The 22494-nt window shown below is 36.8% G+C and overlaps 1 protein-coding gene across 1 annotated transcript; it reads right to left on the bottom strand.

Annotated features, from left to right (window-relative positions):
- Positions 1-5114: 5114 nt before the first annotated feature.
- On the bottom strand, positions 5115-22190 carry LOC149052938 (uncharacterized). The gene is made up of 19 exons (XM_089182081.1): positions 21925-22190; positions 21544-21615; positions 18194-18838; positions 13558-13629; positions 13182-13253; positions 12653-12724; positions 12407-12478; positions 11968-12039; positions 11394-11465; positions 10240-11236; positions 9900-9981; positions 9181-9243; positions 8964-9044; positions 8398-8442; positions 7947-7997; positions 7491-7547; positions 7221-7283; positions 6649-6700; positions 5115-5674 (listed from the first exon to the last, which is right to left on the bottom strand). The coding sequence occupies exons 1-18, from the start codon at positions 22188-22190 to the stop codon at positions 6669-6671; spliced, it is 2886 nt and encodes a 961-aa protein (XP_089038207.1). The 3' UTR covers positions 5115-5674; positions 6649-6668.
- Between the last annotated feature and the right edge of the window lie 304 nt (positions 22191-22494).

Below are 22494 nucleotides of genomic sequence, written 5' to 3'. Positions count from 1 at the left end.
ATTTTGGTTTTAGGCTTAGTTTTGAGTTCTTCTGAAGCTAAACTTTCTGTAAGGCTATGAAAGTTCTTTCAATTCAGGATTCCACATCATTGAGCGAAAGCCGAATTAAATATCCTCGTTTCTTGTAAAGTTATCTCATTTAACTTCAGTTATCCATTGGAAGAGAGATAAGAGTAGCATTATCATTGAATGATCGTTAATAGAGGTGGATAATATTTTCCGATAAATTATTTGACTGGTTCGGAAATTATCGATGTAGAGCAATTTTTCGGTGTCTAAAGTAAGAGTGAAGAGTCGGAAAGCAAGCCAAGTTCGCTGTGGGTTTGCTTTACTTTGCTCTGTGATTGGTCCAGAAAACTCGCACCATCCTGTCAATCAATTATATCTAAATTAAAACGTCACGCGTTTGCCTGCGCTCCGGGTATTTTACCTCGATTGTCACCTTTCTCAAACACTAACCATTCCAGCCACGAACGGCCACAATCCTATTTGCAGTTATAACTTTGGATCGAACAGCGACTTCCTCTTAATGGACATGAGCTCGGTGGTAAAAGTAAGTACAGAGTTAGCTATGTATGAATAAAGCAAAGATAAGAAAATGTTAGGATTTGCTGTTTATTTAGTAACGTAGAATGATATTAATATCACGAGTAGCAGAAAGATTTCCGTATAATCCCATTCTATTATTGTAATAAAACAAGTTAAAGTCATAGTCCAAGAGGCAATATATTGTTTCTGCCATTGTTTTCTTTATCCATAAACTATTGGTATAATGAAGTATGGTGCTGTGCAGAAATATTGCTAAGTCAGGGAAAAGGAAAAGCTTCTTGACCATTGCCCTTCTATGTTATCACAAGAAATTTAAAAGAAATTTTTCCCTTTTTGGCTATTACCACATGCCTAACAGATATCTCGTTCATTATTGGTCAATGACTCATGTCAAAATAAGTTCTGGAGTACAACACAGGATTTACATATTGCATGTGCTCAGAATTAAAGAAAAACTTGAAACTTGGTTGAAATGGCACAATTATTTTCCAACTCCGTGAAAATTTCTTATTTTAATGACAAACAAAGAAATTTAAAAAATGAAAAAAAACCGACTTTGTGTTTTGCAATTTATTGTTAGTGCGACTTTGTTGAATCTATAATTTTCCCGCTTTTTTCGTTTTTTTTTTGTTTCTTTTTGTTTCAGGCTTCATAACAAAGGAATTTACTTTAGAGCAGGTACGAAGAAAATGGTTAAAGGCTACTCGCGGACATTTACTCAAGAGTTCGAAATAGAGGTGATTAATCTGTAGAACGTTAATATTGAATGGCTGTTCACAAAAAAAGGAGTATAGCGCTGACTATAAGACCTCTTACCGCCTTTTGTTTACCCTGCGAGCGGGCTCATGTTTAGGTTTCACCATACGGCCCCTTTTTAACCATCGACTTGCGACTTGCCACAATATTTCAAATGTGTTCGATGGATGCTGACATCCTCTCTTAAGTATTTGCATAGGAAACGTTTTTATTTAGCGATAAATTAAAAATGGTGCATTAGTTCTTAATTGAGACGAATTCTTTATCAATAGGGTCAGATTCAAAGTGGAATCAGGACTGGTATTCGGCTAGCACAGGGAGCCCAGGTATAGATATCTCGTTGTAATCCAGTAAATAACAAAATGAAGCCATAACTTGGTTATTCCTTTATTATTCTCTTGTTATTTCTGTTTTTTTCACGTTAACATGTTCCCACCGATAGTTCACCTTCATTTTTTTCTGCATATAAAGCACACACAACCCACAATACCTTTATTCGCTCTGACGAAGGGTATAACGTTCGAAACATCAGTTTTATGAGCTCTTAATAATGGCTAATTCACTTTATCAAATCAGTTGATAAAAACAAATTATCTCGCAATGTTATTGTAAACAATTCAGACTAAAAATCCATTTTCATAGTGCGTAAAATTGAATCAATGCTAAGCTCTACCTACACTTAATGCATGCTGGTTGAGTAATCACATGAACATCACGTGCTCGTGTATAGGCTGAAACATGGAGAGGGGATCAGTCCTCAGCATTCGAACCTCTTCAGTGTACATTACCATTCGTGTCATTGGAGTCAATTTCTAACACTGGCCATGATTTGTTTATCGAAGTGGTATAAAATGATTCTGAACTAGTCTCAGCCACATTCTGTCTTTCTCCGTTCCGCCCGTAAATGCACAAAGGCGTTGTAGTTGACGCTACGCGCTAACGAATCAAACTCGTAACCTGATATTCCAAAGTCGTATGTAGGGAAAAAAGGGTGACACGAGATTTCTAGACGAATCACAGTTTATTAAAGATTTCATTCTTAAGAAAAAAGTGGGAGAATACGATTGACTAACACAGTTTCAGATAGGAATGAAAACACTCGAGAGTCGACGATACGCGTACCTTGGTGTTCCGCAGTCGTATATCAAAGGTGCGAACGAAAATGTTGAAATCTCTGTCTTGGGGTGGATTTCAAAGCTTGGCTTGCCCCGTCAATGGAGTTTTTACAGAAGACACATGAGAAATTGAAGATAAGTTCGAGTATATTTCAAATGAATGTTGTATTTGTAATTATATGTAAAAAGTGATTTAACTGCAGAAGTATTCATTTACAAGCTAATATGCATGAACGCCTACTATTGATTTATCTTTTCTCCATATATTTCATTATATGAAATGATCAGTTGATGTAGATGTGTTCCGAGTGAATTAAATTTGTGAGAGAACCTACTTGGGGCTTTTTTTTTTCTTTTTTGTCGCAAAAGGCATAGCTAGTGATAGGCCCTCGGTTAGAGGAGAGAAGAGTAAAAGAGAGCGAGGAAAAATCGGCGAGGTTCTTGGAAGGCATGACAACTTACTTCATCCTAATTAGATTTTTCTCTCACTTACCCCAAGTTTATGCTCGTCCTCACTTTGTCAGGCTTCCAGAGGCAAGGTTAGCTGTGTAGCATGAGGAAGAGTGTAGAATGGAAGGGAAGATTTTCTGGTTTACTTCTAGTGAGTTGTACAGGCGTTAGTTAACTTAAGTTAGTTTAACTCAGGTTTGTGGCTCGATTTACTCAGGTTTAGCTTAAGGTCTCTCTCAAGTTTGGTCATTATTAGCTGCGTAGCTCTACATGCTAGAGCTTCGAGACCGTCATTGGAAATATAAATTTGGAGTGTAAATTCTAGTTCCCTAGTAAATTAAACCGCAATGGCAAGTTAATGAATTTCTTGAGTTATCTGAACGGTTGACACACTCATATCTAGGGGTTTTTGAAATACTAACCGTCACTCCCACCCACCCTTGGAGGAAGTCTTTGGATAGAAAATGTAAAGTTTAGAAATATTTTCTAACCTCCCAGAAATATATTTTAGTTATCCCTTATTTTACATCAGGGGTAACCAAAAACCCCCAAAAAGAGTCGCGTCAAGGAGATTCATTATACATCATGTCAAAAGAAAACGACTCAGTTTTTGGGAAAAATTCGAACTGAATAATTCATTAAAACAAAAAGTTCAACATCACGAGAGATACAAAAAACAAATTTTGTATCACTTTTCTTGTCGTAGGTCATTGTGGCACATAATCCACACTGTGGATGAACCCGACGCATGACTTAGAAACCTTTATAGGGTAAACTGAGAACGGACTCATGTGTAAGGTCTTAAAGATGTTTTATTGAAGTCTTAGTTAACGTTTTACAGTGGATCGTGAACCCCTGCTCGTAACTCTATGTGACTTCCCTCAAAAAGCCACTAACACATTCAAGTTTTTCTTACTGTAGAAGCCATGTTGATGATCCCGTTTTAACAAAGATATAAAAGAATACCACATACTAAAATGAACTAGAATTCTCGTTGTGAGTTAAAAAATCTAGAAATGGGCTACAAAATTAGACTTAAAAACTCTACTAAATATCTAAGTTAATGGTATTCTAAGACCTTTTTTCTTTTTTCCTTTTTTTGATTTTCAAGTTAATGTTAATAACAATGACGAATTATGTAAAGAAGCAGGCTTCAGCCATGACAGAGTTCACTAATGCTCGCAAACGAGTTATAAAAACTCTGAGACATGACCTATTTGAATAATTTTCATTCTACAAAATCTCTAACAAACGAATTCTGACCTAGTCTATTTTCCTCTAACAATTCTAGACGTAGTTTGCATGCAAAGCACTCACACAAGCTTGTTGTGGAAGGGAACTATTCAAACTGTTGTTGTACCACTTAATATCCTATATCTGACTTGTCACTCGTTACCACAACATCTTCCTAATTTCTTTTTAAGGAATTTGCGTTCATAAAGAACTTGGTAACATAGCGAAAATAGACGTCACTCTACCTTTTAGCTATCATTATGCTCTCATACGAGTTATAAAAATTCTAGAAATGAGCTACTTAGGTCATTCAATAAGTTGTTAAATCTCTAATGCATGACGTCTTATCCAGTAATTGTTCTTCTTTTTTTGTGTGACGTATTTAGATACTAACAAAATTAAACAACCCAACACGTACTCTGAATACTCTAATAATGTTCAAACTATTCATATTGTTGTTGTACTGCCTAACGTCTACTTACTTCGGAAATCTTAACCGCAAGTCGAAGTTCTTTGATATAATATGCAACCCAAAATTAACGTCACTTATGACTTTAATGCTCGCGGATGAGTTCTTAAATGTTAAGAAATGGACTATTTGGATTACTAGAGTACCCTCAAATATCTAATAAGTGGACTTCTTCCACCCGTGCATTTTTCTAAGTTCTTCTTATCAAATTTAAAGTGATTTTTCGCGTTTAAACAAAACCTAGATGTCAGTTATCTAAATAGTTGTCATACAGATTAATCTCTAGTAATTCTTATTACACCCCGTTAGTTTTCTGTTATAATCACATTATTAACCCTCTTTGCTGTTTTCCTCATTAGGAACTCTAAAAGAAAGTTCTTCAGGGATATCAAATCCCCTCTAAACTAGGAGTAAACTCCGAATAAACTTAACATTTTCCATGGAAATGAGCTTAAACATTACTTTTAAAACCAGTGAGGTGTTCTTTATCAAAACAGTTACACAGATAATTAATAATTAATAATTAATTAATTAATAATGGAAAGATCAGCATGCAGGATAGAATATCTGATCACATTAGGAGCATAGCCAGCTTTTCGACTTGTCGTTGGCCTAAACCCTAAGAAAGTTCAATTTTTGTTTCAGAATTTGCACGAGTGATGTGATAAAAGTTAAGAGGTACAGGACTCTAGGCTGGCTACACCCCTGATATTGTTGTGTTCCGTCTTGAGCTATCCGACTTAACTGCGGTGTAGCAATCATGGTCTTTAGAAATACGCTAAAACTAACAGACTCAAAGTGTTAGGTAAATTTATATGTTACAAAAAGAAACAAACAAGCAAACCAAAAACGATCAAAACAAAACAAAAGAAAGACGTACTGATAGATAGAGCACTAGGTGTACAATGATTAGTTCAAACAACAAAGTTCCTAGGTATTGTTAACATTAAATCTAAGAAAAAGAAATTAAAGACTAAGATGTTACCATAGACAGTATGAATTGATTACTAGAATAATTTTTCTCCTTTTCCTGGCACTTTTTTAGTTTTTCTCTAGCCCTCGCGGTCGCTATACTAATGGCAATGTTTTTGGCTCTTGTAAACTGTCAGAGGCAAAGGAAAAAAGCGCGCTCATCAATTAATGTAAAAGTTACTTATCGATTAATTGCTTGTTTGATCTACTGATCCGACAGTCAGTCAGTCAAGCATTGAATGTCTACATGTCTGTGTTGAAGTGTTTTGCAGCCATAATACAACTTAGTTAGTTATAACCATGCCAACTGGCTATGTGGAGAGTCCGGCAGACAGTCAGGCAGATAATTAGCCCACCTGTCAGTCAGCCAGTAGTCATAGCTTAGCTAGTCAATTCAATTTGACGGCTCACCGGCCAGTTGCACAGAAAGTCAGGTGATCAGACTGTCAATCAGGAAGCTGGTCAGTGCATTAAGGACAGAAGGCACATATGAATATACAAGCATATGCAAAGAGAGCACTCGCCAGTGCAGCGTATTAGCCACCCAGAAGTTTTTTTTTTAAATTATACTATTTCAAATCATACATCACAAAAGCATAGAAAAAATTGATTAGCTTGAAAATGTTTTGGTACCCTTAGTGCCAAGAATTAATGGGCTGCCCGAAAAAATTGGCAAGTGACTTTGAAAAAAGACAAGCAGCACATTACAGCTATGATAAATCAGACTTCCTTCTTCATCTCCAATAACTTCAAACACGACAGTTGCAGTGAAATCTCTAATTTGAAACTGGTTTGAGTTAGCCAAGGAGTTAAAAAAGTTATGATAGAGTTACGCTTTGTGAATGGCATCAAAAAAGTCACTTTTGATTCAGAATATAGATCGGGTTCAAGAAATTGATAGTTGAAATAATCACGAGTCAACTATACATGCATGTACACGGTAAAGCATCAGATTTTCACCCTACATCTCAAATATTACACTTTTTCTATAAGATTGGAAAGATACATGTAACAGAAAAAAAACATTTTCTTTAGGGAGATTTGTTTTCAAAATCCCTTTAGTCAGCGGTATTCAGAATCAAAGCAGACGTAGTAAGCATTTACCTTGGTTCGAAAACAAAGAACTAAAGCCTGGTATCAAACACCTCTCCTTCCCCTGGATGGAATACAAAAAGAGATTGAAATACAATGCGCTCATTTTCTTTTAAGTGATACAATAATAATTTTCACAAACACAGAAAAGAGAGCTGCCACTTATCAAAGCTCAATAAACTTGTGCATGTCTGTGTTGAAGTGTTTTGAAAACTGAGGTACACAGCAGTCACTATTTCCATTCAATGAGTTGTGGTAAGTGGCGGCTATGTTTTCTGTATCTACTGTATCACTTAAAAAAAAAACAAACAAACAAACATGTAAAACGGTTCAATAGATTCATAAATGTTGGATTTTAGCGTTGTATAAAAAGTTATGGCTCTTCGTTACCAGGAGGTATAATAATACTCAAGTGGTGTCTTTTTTTTTTCTCAATTTAGTCACCTCCCGATGTGAATCACGACCTTTCGACAGAGCACTTCAAGTAACCTTCTGTCAATAGAATGGAATGATTATGCGTCACCTTACAAAGCATGTGTGGATCAATCTGAGTTTATTTCTTCTGATTTATAAAAAAATGTTACCTTCCTCTGCGACATCCATGTCAGGTTCATGCGTCGTCTTTTCTTCTTCAGCTTTTTTGGCTTCTTTAGAAAATGATTTATTTGATACAAAGTAAGTTAGTATACAGTCATTAAATTTTGTCTTTGTACTTAGAGTTAAAATCATTAATGTTTCACCAATTTCCACACTGGAATTGTCCCAGTGACTACCAAAGTAAAAGAGATCTTTTAATTACTCACTAAATACCTTCATCTCTATAGTGACCAATCAAAAACCATTATCTCCTTTACCTTTGTTACTGAGCACTGAAATCTCTTCAATCTCCACCTGCTCCTCAGATTTACCAGCTGTGTAAAATTAGATTTTTTATTGAAAGTTACGTTAGTTACATTTATAACGCAACTAAGTCTTAAGTCTTTGAAGACAACAAACTTTCCAATAAGACTTTCTAAAGTTAATCGACCCATTAGGTTTAGTAACTGACGAAGGGTTTTGTATCTTACCGGAAATAGAGACCGACAAGCTACTCTCGTCAATTTTTTCATATGACAGACTTAGAATCTGTGATTTGGTTAGTGATTAAGCGTTAACATGTTAACCCCAATCTTACTGGTGTGACATACAAAACCATGCAATCAAGTGTACCAAGTGCGCCAGCTTGGTTGCACCAGCAACCATTCGCTGTTTTTTTTTTTAGAGTTACGAAATTTCCAAAAAAATTGAATGAAAAATGAAAAGGTGTTTACCTTCCACAGTCTTTGCAGTGGCTGTTCTGATGTCGAAATCCCCCTGATAATCTGTTTTAAAGAACAAGTAGAGTAAAACGTTTCAAAATGCTTATGGTTCATGTTTTATTCTGCAATGAATTTCTCTTTTTTTTTTTTTTAGGTACGTCAGAATTTCAGATATATTCAATTATTTATTGATTGATAAAATATCACTGAGTTACAAAGCTCACATTTAAATCTACAAGTTAATTTGATTGCATGAAAATGGTTGCTGGAATGATACCTCTGCAAAATGCAGTTGTTACAACACATTACCTGTCTTCATTTTGGCGATTCTTATGACCGGTAGGTAAAGTGCAATTTGCAGTTGAAGTCACATTGTGCAATTGTAATTTTTGCAATACTACTCACGTAAATAAAGCGCTTGTCTGTACCTCCTTTTATATTCCGTTCATAAATATTTTTTTACCTGAGGAAGATGGATTCGCTTCCACTCTACAGGCTTGTTCAATTACTGTCAACAGAGCAAATTGTTATCTTTAAGTTATTCTTCATACAATATAATTGAAAACTGGAAACAATGAATGATCATTGTCAACATATACGTATCATTTATTTACTACAACCGTGTCATATGGAGGACGATGGTATCTTCCTTCCACAATATTCCATAACAGATTATTATTGTAAAGGAATGGGGATCTCATGAGTGGAGGTCTTAAAAGTACATAAGGCAATTTATCACCAGAACATCGGGAGGTAACTTATCAACCAAAAGTAATATAACCTAATTTTATCCCATTATTGTCACATGGGAAACCATTCCTCAATCTATCCTTTCTCAAAATGCTCCAACAGAAATTATCAGAGCAGAAAAGGAATGCTGTAGTTTTTATAGGTATTTTAATTTGAGAGAGCTAATATTTGCCAGGTTAATTAATTAGAATATACATGCCCGCCAAGAGAGTTGGATTGCAAAGTCAATTACAGCTTTATCGTTGGCATCAAAACTCCTATTAATATTTATTAAATGACCTGGCTGCGGTGCAGGCAATTCAGGGGCTTCCACTTCTGGGATTTCGTTGTGTTCCAACACCTGCATTTCAATTTGCTCTCCTACAGGGAAGAAAATGAAAAAAAGGAATTAAGTATAGAAAAGAGAAAGGAAAGAAAAGTATCACACAAAGAACCCTACTAAGGCGTGGAGAAGTTATTTCGTATGTGACTATACTAAGAAGCACTCTATTTTTACCATCTTCGACGTTAGCATGTTCATCTCCATTTCCAGTCTGTCCCTGTTGATCATTTTCTGCTTCTTTTATATGAAAGAGTAACATCAACAAAAAATTATTGGCCATTGTCAGGTTTATCCAAAGAAAAAAAAAGTCCTACATTCGGAATGTATCTTTACCTTATAATTTAAGACAGCTGTATAGCCATTTATTTTTTGAGAATTGTTTGCAGCGGAGTGAGTTTTGGCCAGCATCTTATTTGAAAAATTTTGTCCCAATGACAACCATTTGTCTCAATGTTCCTAATACATGGCTGTAGAGATACAAACCTTCAAAAATCGAGCTGAAAGCATGATTTCTAATCGCGTTTTTGCTTTCGTTGAACTCTATGATTTAAATGATTTAATACATTGATCCTCTCTCTGTTTAGAATCACTCTTGTTTTCTCTTCTACGTCTGCCACGTATTATAACTTTACATATTGTCAGTTGTACCTCTTTGGTTTCAATAATTTGCTCAGTTTCTTATTCGAAAAAATTAAAAAAAATACATCAGTTTTCTACGATTTCATACCAGTTCCACCCTCTTCCCTCTTGAAAGCCTTGAGAGTAAAAATGACATAAGTAACTTAGAGAAAACTGGGTTGCTAATACTCAATGTGATAAAAGCTTGTTCATTTCAAGGTTTGGAATATAATTGTTGTTATCATGGTATTTTTGAATGGATCTTAAAACTGTACCTTCTTGATTTTGTCCTCTGCTAAAAATAGATCGAACATTGGACCACAGCTTCCTCAGTTTTGGTTTCAACACAGCCTGCACCTAGACATTCAAAATATATTGGACGGTTTACGTAAAGACTTTCAAGTAACGTATTAAGAAGTCACGTTGGTCTTTATGGTTGAAGTCAACGGTGGAGAAGCTGACAAAATCCGTCCGGTCATTGACGTTTTTCACACTTGTTTTGTATGTCAATCGTTACAATTACAAATTAAGTTGCCAGCCCGCTCTGACACGAGAGCAAATTTGAACATAACGGTAGGTGCTATTCCAAAGTAACAACAAAAAAACACATGTTACCTGTGGGGTAGAAAGTGTATACAGCAAAGGGTTGATAGCTGAATTGATCGGCAGAGCGAACACTGCAATCCATACTGCCAGATCACCAGGGGGGTCAAATGTTTTCTCGACGTGGGACCGGATGCCGATAGCAATGATTGGCATCCAACACAAGAAATCGGTCAGAATAATGAAGAAGATTCTTTTGGCAAGTGCTCTTTCTCTTTTAGCCTGTGCACTTTGTGCTCTTGCTCGTATTTCACGAACAGTTCTATGTGCACCAAGCCGTCTGCTTGACGACCATGATTTCCACAATATGGCAATATAAGCAACCGTGATGAAGATGAATAGGGAAAAATTCAAAACGATAAAGATGGAAGTGGAGTATTCCCAGCCTTCTTGTAATTCAGGGGAAAGCTGCAGGGGCAGGCACACTACATTATTACCGTAATACCTCTCACTGAAATAGTGCATTCCAGACAAGGGAAGGAATGCCATGACGCCTCCCACCAGCCAGATAACTACACACATTATACGGGTCTGCCTTGGGGTAATTTTTGCAAAGGTGAAAGGAAACACGATGTTTTTGAGTCTGTCCCATGCAATCAGAGAAATCATCATCACTGACACTTCACTTGAAAAGACAGACATGGCACCATTGAAATGGCAAAACCAACCGGTTCGCCACTCATAGTCATGCAGGTAGTATTCCCCTGACCATTGCAGATCTTTTATACCTATAATGATAAGGTATATACCCATGATACCGTCAGATACACCCAGATTCACCAACATGATAGACTGGACCACATTGTTATCAGTGTAGCAATACTGCCACCCAACTACGAATATAGACCCTAGTAACGAGAGAAGACCGACAATCCAAAGAGTTCTCCTTGGAGCATGGTGGCGGAACATGGAGTGGCAGCTTGCGAAGTTGTCATTGAAGGAGTATTCGCAATCAGCATCCTGCCTGAAAAGATCGAGATGGCAGCACATCAGGTTGGTGTCCAAGGTTCTGGGATTCAAAAAAAAAAGAAAAAAAAGAAGAAATAACACTTTATAATTGCATCGTTGAAATCCATCAATAATCATTAATTGATTAATAACATAGACTATTATTAAAATGATCTTTTGAAGGGGGAGTGAAGGAAAGGATCGTTATGGAATCTTACACTCTAATGATGTGCGTCAAATGCTTGAAAAAGCCTTTAGGAAGTTCAGCCATCAGGTTGTAATGCATAAACCTGTAATTTCAAGTAATCATGATGTGAGTATTAGGTTGGTTTATATAATAAATAACCTAAAAAAATGAATTTCAATAATAAGATTCATTGAGCTAATGTTAATGTTCAAATAGACTGTCCAAAAAGACAAAATCAAGAATCCTAGCTGAGGATCTTCAGTACGGACCCTAGCTTGAGATTTTCTCAAAGATTTTTTCCAAAATTTATCATTTAGCCTAAGATAAGTCTCGTCCTGCTTTTTTGGAAATTTTTGATGGCTAATGATTTTATGGACTTGGCAGCCCATTCGGTTGAGTTCGTTCGCTGTATAAAAGTCTCTTTCCGGACTCATCCAGTGAAACATTGCTTTGGTATATTTGTTATTTTCCAAAATCAGCATGCACGGGTCTTTTCTTTGACAAAACAAAATCACAAGAATACTCGCCTACGTGTTATCCGATTTCAATATATGCAACAAAGTTTTGTTGCCTAGATGAACATCTGTCATTTGCAGTGAACTTACAAAAATCGCAATTCGTGGGCGTAGTTGAAAGTCGTGCTAGTAACGTTTTGTATCCTATTGCCGAAGATATTGCTAAAAGGAAGAACGTAATAATTTACAATTAACACCTAAACGGGGCTTGCAGTTGTCATATTCCTCATCCTAATAAATTCACATGGAATTCTAGGTAAGACTACATAGATCTTCATGATGTTTGTTGCCGTTTTTTATAATATCCAACTTGACGTACCAAAAGAATGTTATATAAAAGCACATTTTTAGTGCAATATATATATATATATATAAATCATTGCTTTGTTAAGCCAGATGACTTGCACCACGTCTGTCCTACATCATGTTAAATTTGTTAACTGAAATCTCAGATTTTGAACGCTGATATCATATTCATTCTATCACTTCAAATATTCTTGAAGTTTTGTATGTGGTTAACTGTACTCACAGAGATCTGAGCTTTTTAACGCCCTTGAAAATTTTATCAGGCAGAGCCTCGATTTTGTTCTCCGACAGATATCTTAAAAAGGTGAAACGGATAATGAAATAAATATTAAAATGCAGTAACATAATATGATTGGGTAAGGCAAATTTTATTTGAGAAATAACGGAGTTAACAGTAAAATAATATAACTGTATACGGTTTGAGATTCAGATCATTATGGAAAACGGTTTAAACTCTAAATGCACTTACAAATCTAATAGCTCCACCAAGCCTTGGAACTGATCTTCATGAAGCTTCTCAATTTTGTTGTACTCCACTTTCCTGAAGAAAGCATCATGTGCAGTTTAGACTGAAATGTGCTCATGTGGTAGTGATATCTTTAGCCCTACTTTTTTTATTAAGCAACGTTTGTGGTTAAGGCAGGGAATGGCAACGTTTTCCAGTAAAATAGCTCCCAATGTTTATATCTTAATCTTCAAAGAACACAGACATATCTATAATGATCTCAAGATTAAGCGCGAAAACTCTCAAGTTCACTCTCTGTTACAAATTACAAAATTAGTGCTAGGGTAGTTTGATCTGGCAATACAACAAATTCTTAGATATTGTTTACTCGGATAAAAAGGAAACAAAAAAAAAAACCTTTGCATTCCAGAAGTAAATTACAATGTAAGTTGTCATTCACTAAGAAGCTGTTATAGTCACCAAGTGCTGATATTTTCAAGAAAATCCTTTGAAACAATTTTTAATATTTTGGGCCGATATCAATCTTACTTACAGAAATTTTACCGCTCTAATGTTTCTGAAAGCATACGCTGGCAGATTTTCAAGCTCATTGTTTGATAAATCCCTGAAAACAATTATTACACAGTTACAAAGATTTTGCTTATGTTAGAGCTACCAACTGAAATCTGAGAATTGTTAAGGTTGCTATTTAAACAGAAGCTATTTAATTCTTACATCTTAAAGTAACTTAACATTACTAACCAAAGCACAACAAATAGATAAGATAGCATCGTCTAATTCAATTAAGATTTGCAAATACGAGCAGGAAAACTTCATGGTGTTTCACGGCTGTGCTGGAAAGAATATTTTAAAAATGATCACTTGATTTTATCCAGTTATCTCCTTGGTTAAATAATTAGCTCACTTACAGATATGTCAGCTTGGAAAGGCTGTTGAAAAGTCTGTCTGGTAGACTCTTCAACTTGTTATTTGACAAATAGCTGATAGAAATGACGAGACAAGATAATAAATTTTCATTAAGTCTGCGATCTGAAATTTATAAGCAAAAATACATTAAGATTCTGGTCATCAGAAACAACCAAAGAACAAAGAGCAGTTCGCAGTCGTACACATGCAATTTTTTGTCTTATAGTAGAGAGAACATTTAAGAGTCACTTCATTCATGTAGTTTGGGCAATATTTATAACAAAAAGCAATCGAAGGCCACTGAAAACTTGAAATCTGCGTGCACACTGAACTCTTTTCCCCAACAAAGGCAATGGCTGCCTCTCGTGGATCAATAATGAAATCTTTAAGCTCGTGATCTAAGAAAATATGCCAACATGGTTCAAAACGGAGAAAGATAACCCATAAAAACAACTCTGATATTCATAACATGCGTGAATTTCATTGTTGTATGTATGATCGTTGTCACTGAAATGTCAATTCAGCAACGAACACAAAATCTCAGATGGTTCAATTTTAAAATGTGTTGTAAGTGCAGATGGAAATATTTTAAAATTTGCAACTGGAAAACATTTTATTTCTATTTTCTTTCTATATGCTCTTATTAGGGAAAGGGAAGAAAAGTTTGATACTGACAGAATCTGTGTTTAAATACACTAGCAGTGATTTAATAAAAGAGAGGAAAATTTTACTAAGTGTTGGAACACTTTATGTAGTTATTGAGTTAAAACAAGGAGAAAGCTTTGTATGAAATAACTTACAGTTCTTTCAAGTTTTTTAGATCTTGGAATAAATTAGGGGGCAATTCAGTGAAGTTGTTGTCTTGCAACCATCTGTGTTGAAATTAAAAAATATGTATATGTGAGCTGTATGTAAAAAAATATGTTTAGTTTTATTAAAACAGGTATTTACTGACTTGTCTTTTGATCACTGAGGGGAAGGGAAGAAAAGAGAAAGGAAAAAAGTTAATTGGAAAAACAAGTATAAACAAGGCAGTAAGAGAGGGGAATGCTGCTGCGTTACAAAAACAGTTTTCCTTCCACAACAGTAAATTAACTTACAGTTCCTTTAGCATTGTCAAGTTTTTGAAGGCACTTCCACTCAACCCTTTCATGTCGTTGTCATTCAGGCGTCTGCGTTATTTACCATATAAAACTGACAATTAGTTTAAAGATCCACCAGAAGTTTATCTGCTAAGATAGGGGTACTACTGAAACCTTTCAGGGCTGTTTTCGAAGATAGTTACGGTTCCTATGACTTGTGAGCAAAAGTCGGCATCTGTGTCATTGAGCAAAGAGTTGTTTGTGCTAACTTCACCGTTTACTCATTTTACAACATAAGATTCTAATTTAATGTGACATAGATATGGAAATTTGTTAACGATGAAAATTGGAATGATCTTTTTATTAAATGAAGGCACTTCTTGATGCCTGTTATACAGACATTGAGATCTCATAAACGGTCAGTCCTGGACAAAGATGCAGAATGCAACAGTCGATGTATGATCTTCATGATGCTTGATATATTAAGTGGCGATCTCCGTAAGAGCAGTCCAGGGCATTTCGCATTGGAAAAAAAGTTTTCCCTCAAACTTTTCCCAATAAACTATCTTTGGTAGCAAGTAAATAAAACCACATTATTTTCTGGAAGTACGTTAAAATAAAACTTTTAGAGCTCTCAAAGGTCAAAGCTGCAAAAGGCCTTTTTTTGACCTCTTTCGACATCGAAAATTTCAAAAGTTGAATAGCCTGGTCTTCGTATCACAAGGCATGTAGAAAAAAATCCTTTGTATTTTTAAACTGTGTGATATGTCTGGTATTTAAAAAGCATTTCAATTTTGATATTCGTTTTTTCAGAGGTTCGTCATAATTTATTTAAAAACACTCGTTAGACAGCTTTCTGAAATTGGTCAAAAGTACTCTTTCTTTCTCGGTTGATATTGCTTAAATCCAGACCTGACCATTGAAAACTCTGCTTGATTTCTTCTTATAAGATGTTTGGCTGCAGAAAAATATTAAAAAATCTTGCATCTATTAATTTTCTTCGCCGTGGTGACTTCAAACTTTTAGCGATTTTGCTAGAGTGACAGCCGATTATGCATTGAGCAAACTCCGACCGTTTTATAGAAGTAGCTTAATAAATCTTAGATTTTAACCATTTTAAGTTGAAAAGATAGTATGAAAGAGCTTTCAGACTACGCCGATTGATACTCTAAAAATTTTAAAAGGCCAGAATTTGACAAATTTTACTATCTCGTGACGAAAGACGTCAACAAAAATGCATCGAATATCATAATTTGATTAACGCTCGGTCAACATTTTAATGACAAACTCTTTTAGAAAAACTTGGCTTCTGCTATTTCATATTTTAGTTCTGACAGCTTACGCTATTCAAACCTGTATGAACATTTCAGAACCAAATACAGGATTCTATTTCGTGTAACCGGCGATAACAGCACACACTGAAATACAACGTGACCAGTGACTCCGTCACGAAATTCCATCGTATAATTGTCCTGAATACCTCTCACGTCTAAATAGAGCAGCGATTGCTCGGATTTCTAGCTGACAGGAAAAAATGATATTTGGTGGTCACATCTGTCTGCATAACAGTCTCTGTTCATAACTTTCGAGAGTTCTTGTGAAAAAGGATATCGCAGTCGCAGTGGACGTCATAATTAGACTGCATAACAACTCCACTCCGAAATCATTTCCTCTATTTTTGCAAGAAGTGCTGCCTCTGTATCTCGCATTTTGAATGCGAGCTCAAAATGATGGCACATTTCTCTTAGTATCTTGACTTTGAGGTTAGGAAACCTTCACTCTTTTTCCAACGAGCACACATCATAGACATCAAACATGATTGGATGTTTCAGTCCTATCTCATCCATTACTGTTTTCCAGGCCTCTCTCAAACACTCTTCGTCTACATCAGACTCGGGTGCCTCTATCAAGTCGTCGTCTTCGTCGTCTGCGTCTGTGGTATCATCCGATTCTTGTTATATTTTAGATCGCTGTTTAAGGCACAATCTCGAGAAGAAACCCTGAATCTGTATGTTGGATAACCACTCTGTTTCATCGAACATTCTCTCTCCATCTACAGTGCAAGCAGTGCGCATGTCCTTTGCTACTTGCTCTGGGTCTTGTCTTCTGCCAGTGTCTCGTACAATATTAAATTTCTGTGTCAAGTACTGCCAGACGTTTTGCGGAAGTCGTACACGTGCACCTCTCTTATGAAGAGCCCATCCCATGGGAAGCTGTGAAGCACTTTTCAAAGGTTCTGTGGCCACTGCAACCAGTTCAGTCGAACTTTCACCCCCCTATGACAATGACTTAAAGTGATGAACCCACTCCCTTTTCACTTTTTCATAAAGACTTTCAGTCATGCTCGCAGGCACAGGACTTACTTGATGAACTAGCAAGTTCATATGGAGGTCAAGGTCGGCCTAGGTCTTAAAATCTTCATTGCAACCAGCTGCAGTCTCAGGGAATTGATAGGAACTATCAATCAGTAGTAGGGGGGAAGAATGGAGTCTCCTCTGCGAGATCCGTCTTTTTCTGTGGACAAATTGCAATTTTAATTCCATTGAATAAACTTTCCAGGCCCAACATTGAACGCTTTCCAAACGCGCAGGCCCTCTTGTGTAAACTCAAAGTTGCTGAAATTGGCAATCTTGTTAATTTCTAGGGTTCAGTTCTGTTCCTGGACTATGCACACTGACGCCGTCGTTCCCTGACCGGTCTCTCTTTCAATGCGGTATGGATGTCTTTGTGTCTTTGGCAGAAACAACATCATGGCTTTCGTTGCAGTATCTCCTGATTGACGCTTTTAACGGACACAGGATCCTGTCACACATATCCCTTTCAGCTTGCGGCTAAGAATGATCGTACCCCACGAGTTTGATTCCCTGGTGATATCTGAGCTCTCGTGGGGATGACACCAGCTTACCGTTGTGACAGCAACCTGGTTTATCTTATCTTAGAAAGCTTTTTTTATTCCTGGACTTTGTAAATTCATGGTGACAAGAGATTTTCAAGGACTGACAGCACTGAAAACCAGTCTTGTTTACGGTTGTTAAGAAAGTGTACATAGCTGGTCACTTCCAGGCTTTTCTCCTGTCTTACAACAACACTACTCACATGGCAACTGATTCCCCTATGAGCAAACCATTCTGCTTGCTTTTACTGGAACTTGATCGCTATGAACTTCATTGCCCAGTCAACTACTATAAATGCTTCATCTCCCTTCAAAGAATCAAGAATTTGCCGCTTGCACTGATCCTGTTTCTCTGCTCTCAGAACATGCTTTGACTATGAAAGTCAGTATCACCAGCACTGCTCGGTGCAAAGACCCTACAGTGATTGGCACATTTCCTATCGTCCTCTTTGTATTGATTACGGTATGTAGTCTTGAAATACAACTTGCTCTCCTGACGTCTCATCCGAAGTTCTTTACACTAATCCTTTTACTGCTCCCACGCGTTCCAGTTCGTCTATAATTTGGAGAAAATTCTTAAAACCATCCGCTCCCTCAGCTGCGGTATCGTCTAGACGTCGCAATGATTTCCTCTGATTGGCCTCTTGAACTTCTAGTACTCACCACATCGTGGATTTACTTTTCGGTTCAAATCCATTCTCTTTGCAATGGTCCATACACTGATTAATGATGGTGCACTTGGCCACTGTGCGCACCATGTTAGGCATGACAAACTCTTCAACACTCTCAAGTTTGATGGTGTGAGTGCCGTAGGCTACGTCTTGAAAGTAATGTGGCCTCATAGTGAACTCTAAGAAGTGGTCTAGCTGACGCTGTTGTATACGGATTCTGTGGCGCGGAATTTTTTCAGTAGGCACCTCACTCTTCGCCTGTGCTCTTGCCTTCTTTATTTGTCTGTCGGAGAGATTTTCAAACGGCTGATGTATGCGTTTAAGCTCGTTGGCTGAGAATCTGTCAGCATAAATACTCAGTATTTGAGTGCTAAGTGATTTTGTGGGAGCCTTCTGATAGGCGACCATAAGGGTTTGAAGTCCAACATCAATAGCTGTCTTGCACTTCTTTCCATGGTCTACGACCGCTTGGAATAACGCTTTACCATCTCTTAGAGCAATGACATCGCACACCAGCTGGCACGCTTCCCCAGCTTTTTGAACAAACTCAGATTTTTTAAGGAAGGAGCATTTTTCCCAAAAATCTACTTGGGATTCCAAATGCGTAATCCTGGGCTTTTGTGCAGCATCGGCGAGGCTATCAATGCATGGATTAAAGACTTGAATTGGATTTATGCTAAAGTTCTGAATAGAAACTGTCGTAAAGACAGGTGCGCAGACAAAATTTATCTTCTTCCTGCCGACTCGATTTCTATTCCAAAAAACGATGTTACTACTGCTTATTTAGAAAGGAGAAGCAATTCAGGATCATTACATAAGAACTCTCCAAAGTTATGAACAGAGACTGTTATGCAGACAGGTGTGACCACCAAATATAATTTGTTCCTGTCAGCTAGAAATCCGAGCAATCGCTGCTTTATTTAGACATGAGGTGTTCAGGACAATTATACGACGGAAATACTTGACAGAGTCATTGGTCACGGTGTATTTCTGTATGTGCTGTCATCGCCGGTTACACTAAATAGAATCCTGTAGTTTGGCTCTGAAATGTTCATACAGGTTTGAATAGCGTAAGCTGTCAGAACTCAAATATGAAATGGCAGAAGCCAAATTTTTTAAAAAGAGTTTGCCATTAAAATGCTGACCGAGCGCTATTCGCTGCATTGTTGTTGATATCTTTCGTCACGAGATAGGAAAATTTGTCAAATTTTGGACTTTGAAATGTTTAGAGTATCAATCGTGTGGTCCAAAAGCTCTTTCCTACTATCTTTTCAACTTAAAATGGCTAAAATATAAGATTTATTGAGCTACTTATATAAAACGGTCAGAGTTTGCCCAGTGAATTAATTTGCATAATTAGCTGTCACGCTAGCAAAATCGCTAAAAGTATAAGTGCAAGATGTTTTTATATTTTCATACAGCCAAACATCTTATTAGAAGAAATCAAGCGGAGTTTTCAATGATCTGGTCTAGACTTGAGCAATATCAACCAAGAAAGAAAGAGTACTTTTGACCAATTTCAGAAAGCTGTCTAACGAGTGTTCTTAAATAAATCATGACGAACCCCTGAATAAACGAATAGCAAAATTAAAATGCTTTTTATACACCTTACATATCACACAGATTGAAAATACAAAAGATTTTTTGCTGCATGCGGTGAGATACGAGGACCAGGGTATTCAACTTTTGTCACAAGAGGACAAAAAGTACCTTAAGCAGCTTTGACTCTAGAGCTCTAAGAGCTCTAAAAGTTTTATTTTAACGTATTTCCAGAAACTGGTGTTGTTTTATTTACTTGCTACCAAAGATAGACTATTGGACAAAGCTTAAATTTACGGGAAAACTTTTTTCCGATGCGAAATGCCCTGGAACGCTCTCACGGAGATCGCTACTTAATTCTTGATTTACGAAGCGAAACGAATAATCTGATAAATCTAATAAAGCAACGACTACAACAAAAAGCAGTCGGAGGCCTTTAGAACTGTTGTGCAGCTGGTCTGAGATTAGAGTTCTCAGTCTGCAGGTGCGAAAGTTGACTAGTAGTGTTCATTATAGGTGAATTTATTTTATTAAACAGATACATATTATGAATGAAATATTTGCAAATGTTGTTAATCTTATTAACGCTTACATTGCATCACTAAAAATCTAAGAGCGCCGATCACTTTGAAAAAAAATGAGGTTACTTACAGAAACCTTAGCTGTGTGTTCTTGTCAAAGATTCCTGGAGGTAGGTGGTGCAATTGCATTTCAGACAAGTACCTATGAATTCGATGAAAATTTAGCACAGAGAAACTTTAGCACACTAAATAAAGGACAGAGCTGGGATGCATATAAAGTAATAAAACAGATGACTAGTGGAATAAACTCAGTTTTGAAATGCAGTCTGAGGATTGTGTAGACAACTCAGAATGATTATTATTGAGATTTTACTATGAAATCAAAGTGGCGCAGCTATATACGTGTCTTTTAATATTCTCACTTGTCAAGACGAGCAAGATTTTGTCTGTCATGCTTATCCTAACTCAGTTATGTACCCTTTGACGGAGAAACAAGCTACTCATAAGGCCTCGAAAACAATCCTCCAGCTACATCGGTCCTAGGCCACCTTTCGGGCCTTTTCCCATTATAGACGAACTGAAGCAGGCTTTCTTTTTTTGGGGGGGGGTTCTTCTTACGATAAGTTGTGGTTCCCCGTTTCCTTTCCGAATCTGTTGCTCCGAAAACGTATAGAAAGGTTATCTCTCCTGATTCTCAAATACACCATCGTATTTTCCTCCTCGCATGATTCCACAAGTTCTTGCGATACCTTGTCTTGTACTTTGATCCGATTTTCTTAAGGAATACGTTTCATTTTGACCTGCAGATGATCTTCGCAGGTGCAGTTGTGCAATTGCACGTTACCTGCGGGGATCATTGCTTTGCTTGATTTTCATCAAAAAATATGATAATTTTCTTTTACGGGAAAGAAGAACCCTCTAAAATATGCTCTGATCTCAACGAGTGGCGTCTTAGCTTAGTTAGTTGAAGCATCCCACTGGTTTTGGGGAGGCACGGGTTTGAATCCTGTTGAAGCCTAAATTTTTCTTTGGGCTTCTCAGTTTCTGCAACTGTGTAGAATACAGGTCAACTGCGAGGATCATTGTTCAATTTATTTGGCCTTCCTAATTTTTTCATATGATCTGTTAGTCTCAACGTATAATCATAATATCAAAGTTAAATTTTTCTTGTTTTTCAAACTAAAAGTGGTAAAAACATTTCACATAACAGTGAGTTAATGTGTTTTAAAATACAAAGACAAATATAGTTTGATGTCCCTTAATAGAGGAAAAATGAACTTACAGCCAAATCAATTTAGTATTTGTAGCGAAAATGTCAGATGGCAAACTCTTCAACGGGTTATCAGACAAGAATCTGAAAGATAAAAAAACAAAAAAATTAGAAGTGCAACTCGAACTTGTTAATAGTGGCCCTGTTTAAGCCGTCAGTTTGGCATTGTCAAGTATATCATACTGATACAAAGAATAAAATAAAATGAATGGTTATCCGATAAAACGCTCTTTCCATAAATCGCCTCCTTTACATGTCAGAATGTGTCACTTAATTTACGTGAAAGACCTTTACATTTACTCACGGTTAATCCTTATGGAATTAAAAGATCATGATTATTAATAAAGCTAAGCCCGTCCTTGGACGCATCTCCTTAGTCCTCGTTTGGGTCACCCTCGCTGAAGTACTTGATTACTGGTGCTTTGAATCTCTTGATTCCATATCCACTCGCATTCTTGTTTGTCAGGCGGCGTAGTGGCTCTCACATTTCTGAAAGGTTTTGAAGGAATTAAGGAAGGTGCCTTACTAGCCCTATAAATCTCTGCACTGCTGATACATGTGCTGCTCGCTCCATCTTGACTGTTGCATCCGATTTCCTTTGCTCTGTCTTCAATCCATTCTTCGTCACCACAGATCCAATGAATGGCACTTTGCTTCATTTGAATTCGAATTTCTCCTTTTCCAGCTTGATAAATTTTGCTCAACGATGGTCTTACCCTATTATGACTTAAATTTGTTTAGCGCTAATGCATTGTGTTGGTCTTGCCTACGCGGTAATTATTCCACGACTTTAAGACTTTATCGATCCTTCATTTCTCTTCCTTGGAGGAAAATAGTGAACCAGGGTTGATATCGACGGCTTCTGACCTGATATATGTTGAGGGTAAATTCCATGTCTGAAGCCAATTTTTCCAATTCTTTTCCAGATCTACACAAAGATCTAGCCTCAGAAGAACTGGTAAA

The sequence above is a fragment of the Pocillopora damicornis genome, chromosome 1, assembly GCF_964200805.1.
Source record: "Pocillopora damicornis chromosome 1, jaPocDami1.2, whole genome shotgun sequence".
NCBI lineage: Eukaryota > Metazoa > Cnidaria > Anthozoa > Scleractinia > Pocilloporidae > Pocillopora > Pocillopora damicornis.
This window is presented reverse-complemented; position numbering and strand designations above follow the sequence as displayed.

Bases quoted from the DNA above. Each gene is read 5' to 3' on its own strand.
- LOC149052938 (XM_089182081.1), bottom strand. From the start codon at position 22,190: ATGAAGCAAAGTGCCATTCATTGGATCTGTGGTGACGAAGAATGGATT. The intron at 11,466-11,967 runs GTAAGTTCACTG...TTGAAATTACAG, and splicing joins GCCCACGAATTGCGATTTTT to GTTTATGCATTACAACCTGA. The intron at 9,045-9,180 runs GTAAAAATAGAG...TCTTCCCTGTAG, and splicing joins ACATGCTAACGTCGAAGATG to GAGAGCAAATTGAAATGCAG.